The sequence below is a fragment of the Calliphora vicina genome, chromosome 5 (assembly GCF_958450345.1).
Source record: "Calliphora vicina chromosome 5, idCalVici1.1, whole genome shotgun sequence".
Taxonomy (NCBI): domain Eukaryota; kingdom Metazoa; phylum Arthropoda; class Insecta; order Diptera; family Calliphoridae; genus Calliphora; species Calliphora vicina.
The window spans coordinates 59,333,513-59,344,468 of NC_088784.1; the positions used below are offsets into that span (position 1 = coordinate 59,333,513).

General features: G+C 32.5%; 1 protein-coding gene across 1 annotated transcript; it reads right to left on the minus strand.

The window, feature by feature from the left end:
* Positions 1 to 5,566: 5,566 nt before the first annotated feature.
* On the minus strand, positions 5,567 to 10,722 carry prod (proliferation disrupter). The gene is made up of 3 exons (XM_065511327.1): positions 10,367 to 10,722; positions 9,656 to 10,286; positions 5,567 to 6,086 (listed from the first exon to the last, which is right to left on the minus strand). The coding sequence occupies exons 1-3, from the start codon at positions 10,598 to 10,600 to the stop codon at positions 5,770 to 5,772; spliced, it is 1,182 nt and encodes a 393-aa protein (XP_065367399.1). The 5' UTR covers positions 10,601 to 10,722; the 3' UTR covers positions 5,567 to 5,769.
* Positions 10,723 to 10,956: the final 234 nt, after the last annotated feature.

The window sequence follows — 10,956 nt, forward strand, 5'->3', positions numbered from 1 at the left end:
TAAAGGCCGTATAGTAGAGATTTTTAATAAAAAAATATATTTATCAGATAGATTGATGAATTTCCTACAAAATATAACCAACTTCATTTCAACAATTTAATACCATTATTTATTAATAACAAAACAACATAAAAAGTACTGCATTTCAATGAACAAAATTATTGGCACAATTCATTAAAAGCTAAAAAACATTTGATTTTGGAAGCAATATTGCATAATTTAATATTTAGATGCAAGTGACTTTCGTTTTATAACTGCCTCGAGTAGTTTAGGCATGAATCCACCAACTTGTTTGTGATATCTGACCCAATCCTTTGCCATTCTTCAACTAATGCCTTTTTCACTCGCTTATCCAGCTCTTCCCACAGATGCTCTATTGGGTTGAGATCCGGAGATTGTGGAGGGTGTGGTAGGACATGCGAAATATTGTATGAAAGCCACATACGTCCAGTATAGGCCGAATGTTTGGGATCATTGTCATGTTGAAAAGTGAAAGAACATGGTAAATTTAACTTTTCTGCACTTTTCCTGAGGTGTATCCGTATATTTCACTTTGTCCATTATTTCGTCAATGAACACCAGCTCTCCAACCTGAAGCGGACATACAACCCCACACAATTACCTCTCCAGCACCATGTTTTACTATTGAAGCAATATTTTGTTTTTCCAGCTCTTTATTGGTTTTTTTTCTATACCGTTTGACGGCCATCAGAGCGAAAAATATTAAATTTGTTTGCATCAGAGAATAGCACTTGATGCTAAAAATCATGTGGCCTACGTAAATTCCTAAACGGCATATTTTAAACGCTTCTTTTGGTTCACAGATAAAATAAATGGTTTACGCCTAGCAATACGACAACTATAGTTTGCCTTCTGGAGCACTCTTCTGGCTATTGCTGCGTGAACTTCTTACCCAAACTCTTCCTTAATCTCTGCAGCAACCTGTTGAAGATATTTTTCGACATAACTTGACCTTTTTGATTATATGGCTGTATTTACGCTCACTTAAGAATCTAGGACGACCTGTATGTTTAGCACTTTCAAGTGTTGATGTTGCCTTAAAACGTTGCACGATACTACTAATTGTAAAACGGCTGCTTTCCATAATCTCTACAATCTCAGCATATGATTTTCCTTGATTGTGCAAGTGAAGGATGATATTGCGCTCAGATTCTGTTGTTTCCTTTTTTTGTTAGCCATTTCAGCAAAATTAGCAGTTTTAGAAACGAAAACTGTTAAATAAAAGAAGATAAAATCGCATTTTCAAAGAAAAACAAGTAAGAAAGTATGGTCGGTCAAGCCCGACCATATAATACCCTACACCAAGTAAATGAGTAAAAATATTTTTCTTTTAAAATATCAATAATTTATATTTTTGAGTGATTTTCGGAAGTGGGCCTTATATGGGAGCTATGACCAATTATGGACCGATCACCATAAAATTAGGTCGTGTGATTTATGTCTATATTAAAGTTAACTATGTTGAATTTTGTGTGTATACCAACATTTTTAAGCGATTTATGCACGTTAAAGTGATTTTCGGAAGCGGGTCTATATGGGAGCTATAACTAATTATGGACGGATCGTAACAAAATTTGGTGACATGAATTTTGTATATATAAAACTTATTTGGATCGAAATTTGTGTAGATACATAGATAAATTAAACATTTATGACCGATAAAGTCCAATTTCGAGAGGACATTTGTATGGGGGCTAGGTGAAATAATGGACCGATTTCAGCCAGTTTCAATAGGCTTGGTCCTTGGGCCGAAAAAGTAATATGTACCAAATTTGATCGAAATATCTTCAAAATTGCGACCTGTACTCTGCGCACAAGGTTTACATGGACAGCCAGCCAGCCGGCCAGCCAACCAGACGGACGGACGGACGGACATCGTTTAATCGACTCAGAAAGTGATTCTAAGTCGATCGGTATACTTTAAGGTGGGACTAATATTTTTGGGCGTTACAAACATCTGCACAAACGCATAATACCCTCCCCACTATGGTGGTGTAGGGTATAAAAAAGTGGATAGATCGATAAAATTTTAAGAATCTGGTTAAGTGTGCCAATAGTTTTGTTCTACGGAATTGTGGAATTTTTCGTATTTTTATTATTTTTAAATAATATTGCAAAATTGTTGAAATGAAGTTGGTGGTATTTTGTAGGAAATTCATCAATCTATCTGATAAATATATATTTTTATTAAAAATGTCAACAATATGGCCTTTAAATCGATCTTAAAGTACAATGAGCATCCTGTGCCAATACTTAAGTTCGGCACTGTACACTGATTATTAAATATCACCTCATCGCAAAAAAAGAATATAGGGATTGTTCACACATCTTCCAGGCAGGCAGTTATGATACTACAACAACCGTTCCTCCGAATGTTTCGTTACAATGCTAGTGACATGCCATCAGGAACACTGGCCTCCTCATCATCATGACAATAAAAATGGTTGGAAAACTCGCCATTGTCGCTGATGAATAAGTTACATACTGAGGATACGTAGTCAAAATCAATCATCTTTTTTCTCATCCCCTAAGAGGTACCAGCAAGAACTTTCAGGGCATTATTTCTGTTCTTCAGTTTCCGTGGCCGAATTACTGCATTCGTGATAGAATAAGCAATCGTATCGATATTATAAAACGTACTAAATTTCTTGCTCGTTATCGAAAGCCATAATCTCAAATAGGAAAATTAAAAATATTATCCGATATCGAATGCGGCCCCTGTCCAGATTTTGACAGTTGATTATGTAGGGGAAATCATGGGAATCCTAACCACATGTTGGTCATACATTTATAATATACTCTTATTTCGGCGGTCTGCTATGGAAGACTTCCAAGTACGACATTCATGAGGTATCCTGCAAACGCGGTATTGGCGTATGAATGTCTTTCAAAGCTGCCGTATACGAATTACGATCCAATGGATCCTGCACATACCCATATATGTTCTCCTTGTGTATACGAAAGTCCTTCATTACATTCCTGGGTGGATGTTGAAGCTAGAATGAATCCTTCGATGACATCCCAGGAGGAGCTGTTTCGACAACATGAAGTGATTGCAGTGGCATGAGCTGAGAAGGTAAAGATGTTGTCAGTTGGCAAGAGATGCAGGTAACGCGCAGTGAAGAAATTGTGTATTTTCCTAGATAACCATTTAGGACTGGCGGCCACACAGGTAGTTTACGATACATCTCTTGGCTGTCGGTGTCGAAGACCTTCGACAGATCTATAACCACTAGGATCGTTCTTTAACAAGGCTAGTAGATGGCGGGTCAGCTGGGTGAAAACAGGTAAATCGGTCAGATTTGCGAATCGTTATGACTCTACCCTTTTTCCAGGTACTGGTAGTTCAAAGACCGTTCTAAATATGGAGGCATCTGCAAACGTATGAGTCTATAATGGATGGCAACCGAACTAAAGTTGCGTTGTCAGTTTCCAAAATGGCAATACATATGGCAACTGGCAGCTATCGTTTTCTAATCGCAATCCTGTTATCTATCATCGTCAGATTAAAGAGAGACCGAAATGTAGACCACAACTTGCCAATTTTTTCGCTTATCTTCGAAACTGTGGCTGTTTTTTCCACTATGCTTGTTGGAAGATCATTGAAGAGACGATCGGTGAAATATCGGAAGCCAGTCTACTTTCTTTTGGATGACATTCAGAGACGACGAAATCGTTAGTTCGCCAAACGATTATTCTATTTCCTGCTGTTGTTGCGATTGCGGTAGGGATGGTGGTGCTGTGGCGTATGATGACCATGACGAGGTCAATGACACCGTTCAGTTTTGGCGTTGGCAGCATGGAGCGAACAAATTTTCCGATCATTCTCTTTCATGTTGAGTATGGGGCAGTTCCTGAGGTGACACCAGCCGAAACAATGTTGCTCCGTTGGTGAAAATTGTAGAGTTGTTTCTGGGTCTGACAGCCCTTCAACGAATATCTCAGGTTTTTCCGGTATATAGAACCCGATTTTCTTGATTTGGATATGGGAGATGGTGGCGTAATTTTCAATCTGTAGTTGACGTTCGCTGGATGACAAATGCGTGTACAACGTCATGATCACGCACTCTATCTTTCTAAACGTTGTTAAAATCTCTGGAAGATGAGTGTCAGTTAGGTATTTCACATCGTAGTTTTCCATTTTTTGAAAATACGGAAATTAGTAATACACCCCCATGTTCTGAAAAGCGCATATCGGTTTTCATGAGGGTAGAATTGTTAAATTCGGTGTAGTGAATGGTATGAAAAGATAATAATCGATTTTCGACTTTTCGATCAACCATTTTCATTTCGATTTTTACAGTCGATTAATCGAACCCAATAATCGATTTTTTAATAATCGACATGCATTTTTGGGAACTATAGCAAATGACCCATATACGCCATAATTACGGATTAAAATCATATTTTGGAAGAGTATTATATATAACTCCTTTATGTTGAGGTGCTCATTTTATAAACCGTAACGGCAAACATTTGACAAAAATTTTATGAAAATGTCTTAAGGTTGAAAAAATTTCGAATTAAAACATGAGGTCCTCCGTAAATATTTTCCGATGTCAGCTGAAGATTAATATATTGCAAATTTTAATGAAAGCAAAAAACGTAGACAATACTAAAAATTCCGGAATTTTTTTTCTATTTCGATTAATCGTTATCAAAAATCGGAGTATATAATCGATCACGAAATAATCGTTTTTATACCCTGAAAATCGATTTTCGACCATAATCGTAATAGATTTACACTAATTCGGAGCATTTAAAATTATTTCGGCTACTTTTCCTCTGTTCAAGTACACGATTGAGTTTTAAATTCTGCTATGACATGGCAATGACATAAATTAAACATGTATATAATAATTTTTGTTTCTTTCTTTTTTATTAAGTTTTATTTCTGTTTTGTATTTCTTATTTATAAACATTGATTTCATGAAGTTTCAAATTACAAACGATGCTTTATTTTAAAATATAAAATAATAAGTTTAAAACAGTTTTATTTGTGTGTGTTTTTTATATTTATTTAAAATGGCTTTTAAACTAAATGACTAACAACTGAATTTTAACTTATTTGATTGATATACATGTTTTCCTACAGCCAAAAACAAATTTAAAATTTATCTAAGACTAATAGAACGAATTTTCAGTTATAAACCTTAGATAAATTATAAATTTGATCATGAATAAGGTATGCAAAGGATAAAAGGGGAACGACTTAAACCAAACATTTGATATTATATTTTCTCTAAAATAAAATTTATATTTTACGAAAAATAAACTATAATTAAGATGATAATACGTTGAAACAACGTAATCAGTAATATTACAAGAGAGTTTTTCACTATAACGAGTATTTATAGGAAAATTATTTCTCAAAACTCAAAATTGAATATTAAAAACAATAAGAAAACAGAAACACTCGATAAAACATTACTTATGTTATTTCATTTCTAAAATAAACAAGTGTTTAAATTTAAAATTATGTTATGTTTAGAAATATGTATGTATGTAAATTGATATTTCTATACATATGTATGTAAATGTGTAAGTCAATGTTTGCGGTACATACAACATATGTATTTTGAAAAGAAATGTATGTAGATGAAAAGTGATAAAAAAAAAATAATAAGTAAAAATAAAACAATAATATTAATTGAGTTTGTGGGACAATCGATTAAAATCTTAAAATTATTTTTTGTTTGTTTCTTAATTGGGGGCCATTTAATAATAATAGTCCAACGGATGGTCCTACTATGAGGGATTGAAGTTATAACTGAAGCCGGGATTATTAAATTTAAAACGGGCTATGTCAAATTTTAGTTTTTCAACTTTAATGTCTGCAATACGTTTCAGTTGTCTAGCCACTTCGCGGACATCCTGTGAAGCCAGTAGCTGTCCCCCCAATGTTGTTGCTGACGATGTTGGTATCTCTTGGCTTATATGTTGATATTGTTCTTGTGGTTGGTGATGATGACGTTGCGGTTGATGTTGTTGTGTTTGCGTTTGATGCTGCTGAATGTGGGGATGAGAAACAGTGTAGGTTCGCGTTGCATGTGGTGTCTTTTTAACTAAAAACAAATAAGTGAAACCATTGCTTAGTAAAAATAGTAAGAAATAAATATCTGAAAATTATATATTTTCTTTAGGTAGATCTTAATTATATACATATATGTAAATATATATATTAATAGTGAATAGATAACATTTTCTTTAAAAATAAATTTATTTGAAAGGACTCAAAGGAAAGTGAAAAGAGTTTTATACTACTACTTGAACTACTGGAAAATTATATATGAAAGGAAGCACCAGAAAGGTCAGCTCAGAAATGGCTAGATTTACAATTAAAAATGGCTAGAAATGGCTAAAACCCAAAGTGACTGAATACAAATTCATAAATATTGTTTTTTTATTTAGTGAGATCAACTTTACTAGTATATAAAATATTACATTTCTTAGCAGATTAAAAAATTGTAATATAAATAAATTTCTGGCCACTTATAAATAAAATCGGATCCATTAAATAAATGCAAAATTGATTTTTGAATATGACTGATGTGTTTGCTTTGGAAACAATTTCGCAGCCTGTTCTCATCAAATCCACTACGTAAGATTTTTTTTAAAAAAGACTATTTCTTTGACATTTGATTAAAAATATTGTTATATTTTTTAAAAAATTTCAAGAAAAGTTTAAAATAAAATGGCTAAATCTTCCAACTAGATTAAATCTAGCCATTTCTTATGGCTAAATGAAAATAAAATCGCTAGATCTAGCCAGAAAATGGCTAAATACGAATACGTTCATGTCAGCTACCATAATTTGCAATAAATTTAAGGTCATAGTATGTCATTAATAGAATGTTGTATCAAAAAATCAATATTAGAAATAATCCGACACAAACCTACACTTTTCTAATTACAATTTCCAAAACAATTGAATTACACTCTGCTACAAAATGAGACTTTTTGCCAGAACTTGAAAAGCCACCTAATGGAGTTTGTAGGCCTAGGTGAGGACATACTAAAACCGTTTTCAAAGATTTTGAAACACCCTCAAAATTTTAAGTTATTTTGAAAAATCGGTTTTATGGTAGGTCGTAGTACATTGGTACCACTAACTCACACATTTTTAGACCGATTTCAAAATTTTAAACAACGAAAGTTAGGTAAAGAATTAAGCTTTAATAAAATGTATGTATAAAATCTATGTATATTCCTAGAAATTGTGTAAGTTTTTATAAATAGTTTCGCTTTCTTTTTTTTCGAAATTTTTCAAATTCAACAATAGTTATTTTAATTTTTTTCTATAAAAATCTATTTTTTGTTTGCAAAGTTTTTTAACGACAATTTTATATAGACAAAAATGAGACATTACTTATTAAAATCGGTTTATACTTGCAAAAGTTATTAAACTTTTTTGAAAAAGTTCCACAACATTTTTTTTGTATAGTTTTGTTGTTTTTTATTTATTCATAATACTAAAAAAGGAGTTAATGAAAAGTTGAATAACTTTTTCAGTTTTCATCCGATTTGAATAATTAAAACGATGGGTTGTTAAGAACTAAATGTCCTAAATACATTGGTATAAATAAATGAAAAGCGACTAAAATCAAAAAAGTTGATAAATTTTGTTTTTCTTTTAGATATTCTTAACAAAAACAATACTTATGACTTACAAATGTATCAAAGAATGCACGTCATTTTAAAGCGCATTCAGTTTTCGTTCCAACCCCGTTTAAAAATTTAAAGTCGGACAGAGACTGACTGAGTTATAAATCGATAAGTTGACGAACATCTCTGAAAACGGTTTTTTTCAGAATAATTTCTGAATTTGATGGTGTTTCTGACATTTTTTTGACACAATTTCTAATGTACTCGGCAAGCCCTATAACCCACGCTAGGTCGTTTTCCAAGTTTTTTTCCATCGTGTTATCTTAGCATTTTTTCGAAATTCCATCCTGAAAAATAATATTTTCAGACCATTTTCTAATGATAACAGAAATTATCTAAAAATACATTTTATCATAAAATAGTTGACATTTTCTTAATACAGATAAACACTAAAGAAGATTTTCAACCGAAACAAATAAGTTCAACATTGAACTTATTATTTCTTTTATGGCCAGTTTTTATTGGAATGTTATCACATCGAAAAACTGTGTGTCATTCTCGCTGACAAGTTTTTTTAACATCAACTTAGAAATATTATTTAGAAAGGCTATACAAAAATTCGTATTCAAACACTCAAAAAATTAGTGAACTCAATAATAAATGAAACTCTTCAGTCATTAGAAATTATGGGGGTGACACTAAATATTAAGACTGGAAGGATTAAAGGAAGGAGTATTCTGAAAATTCAAGCTTGAAGGTTTTTCAAGGGTGAAAATGCAAAAGTGGTAATTTTTTAAAAGATATAGGGAATATGATATGGGTTTATCATATGCCCTATGCTCTTGGTATTTTATTATTTCCAATGGTACTTTTTTAACTTTTTATTATAATGAATTTTGAAACATGAAATTTCTAAGTTCACTTTATTCTGATGTTACATACTTTATGAATTTGTAAAATAAATGAATCTAGAAACATTAAATTAACGTATGCGGAATGAAATTGCAACAAAAATTTGACATTGACCAAATAAAAAATACATTAGCTATTAGTGTTTTAGGACTTATTTTGAATTGCGTTATGTTTTGCCTTAATCTGGAAATCTGGCTTTCAGTTATTTCAAAATGTTAATTAAAATATATTTTATCTACTTTCATTGGGAACAATTTGTTATATTTTATATCAAGTGGCAGTGAAAGGCAGAGAAGTAGACTTTTTTTGGAAGTATGTAAATAAACCTATTATTGATAAGACGTGCAAAGTAGAACATAATCTTTTATCTAAAAAAAAATATATATATATATGGATCATAATAAATCAGATGTAAATTCCAAATTTTGACTTTTTTGGAATATGATTTGACCATCTATTCTAAGTAATATATTATGAAATGTACACAAAATTAATCATTTCAAAAAAAGAAGCATCAGAGATTATTTTTTTAAAAAGAAAGTTCTTCTTAACTGTTCCATCAACCAACTGTCACGCCCAGATGATAATGGTGTTTTCCAACACCCTTCAAATTCCAGACTTTCTAAAGTGAAAAAATGTTCCAATTTTTTTTAAATTAAAACTAATTTGAGAGTTTTTGTAGATTATTTTAAATAAAAATCGAGAAAAGTAAGACCATAAAACTGAAATAAGTGTTCAGAAAAGTGGTAACATCGGTATTTCCAACACCTGTACATTTTGTTTATCAAAAAAGAATTAAAATTAATAATCTTAGAAATACGAAGTGAGAACCGACAGAAGTTGTCAGCCGTTATACTTAAAATAAGACTGCAATCAAAAGCATCTTAATCCTATTAATATTAAACACCTTTCTTTTATTTTAACAATTCCACAATGTAGCTAGTTAAATTATTTATTTTACTTGCTTATTTCTTATTGATTTTGTCAGGATGTTAGCTATGACTTCCCTTTTTTTTACAAAAGTTATCTTCTACTACGTACTTACTTTTTCTCTCTTTACAGGATAAAACAAATGAAATAACAGGTAAATACCTATTAATAAAAAAAAATAACTCACCTTCATATATAATTTGATCGGAAATTTGGGATCGTAATCGCTTAAGCGGAATATCACCATTAATTAGTTTGGCTACCGTGGCTGTGGGTGTCGTTGTTACTACGGCCGTTTGTATTGCGGAGTTTGTATTGGACGAATTCAAATTAGAACGACGATGGGTTATAAACTCTAAATGTTCGTCTTGTTGTTCGTCTTCGGGATAGGCGGTGTCTTCAACAACAATGGTACGATATGTTGTACCACCGCCACTAACCGAATTCCCATGATTAGAGCCGCCACTACCGCCATGTGTCATCGAAGAACTGTGGTTGTTTTCGGGTATAATTTCTTCGTGTTCATCATGTTCGGTCTCCACTATGTGCTCTCCCTCATCGTCCCCGATGGCCTCCTCCACGGCTGCCTGCAGTTGTTTCTGGAATGTTTCCGTTGTTGGCATATGTTCCATTTCTTCTTCATCCTCTTCTTTTTCCGACTTAAAGTGTATGGATATCTGTTCTGGGGGTGCCGTGGCTGGTATTTTACCAAACAGATCCAATGCACGTAATTCTAATGAGGTCATGGTAATATCTTTTTCTCCCGATATGCTTCGTCTGTACTTACATCTTGTTGTATTTTTCCAGTCATTTAGACGCTGTAAAACATGGATACTATTAGCTTATTACCCCTGACAGATGTTGCTACATGTCCAACAGAAAAATGAAATCAACTTACCTTTCGCCATTCTTCCGAAGTCAATGTAGGACCATTGCCGCAGCTATTAAGCTTATCAGATAATTCTTTCCACTTTCTCGTTAAATAATTGGAGTCGTATTCTCGTGGTATACGTCCAGTGGCAAAGACAGCATCCTTTTCCATCATCTCGATGTACATCATGTATTGGTTTGTCGATGTTCTCTTTTTACGTCGATCCATTTTTTGTTGTGTTGTTTCGGCACTATCGGACATTGTTTGTTACACTCTTTAGGGACACCAATCACAATTTAAACTTATTTATTTTGTTTTTTCAACTTTTTTTTACTAAAAAATCAAAATATATTTTCTGTAAACACAATTTCTTCTCGCATACAATAAACTGTCAAAATTTTCTATGCGCTTGTCACAGGGTTGCATTTTAGTGGCTAATCTCCAAGAGTACTTAACACATTCCGTAATAATGCAACCATGTGATGTGGTAAAATAAACAGAGTTTCAGTGTTGAAATTTCAATAAGAATTATTACTTGGAGTGTTAAGAATAAGGGCCTAATTTTCCATATCCCGTCACCAAGTTATTTGTTTTCAATAAAAATAAACGCCAAAATT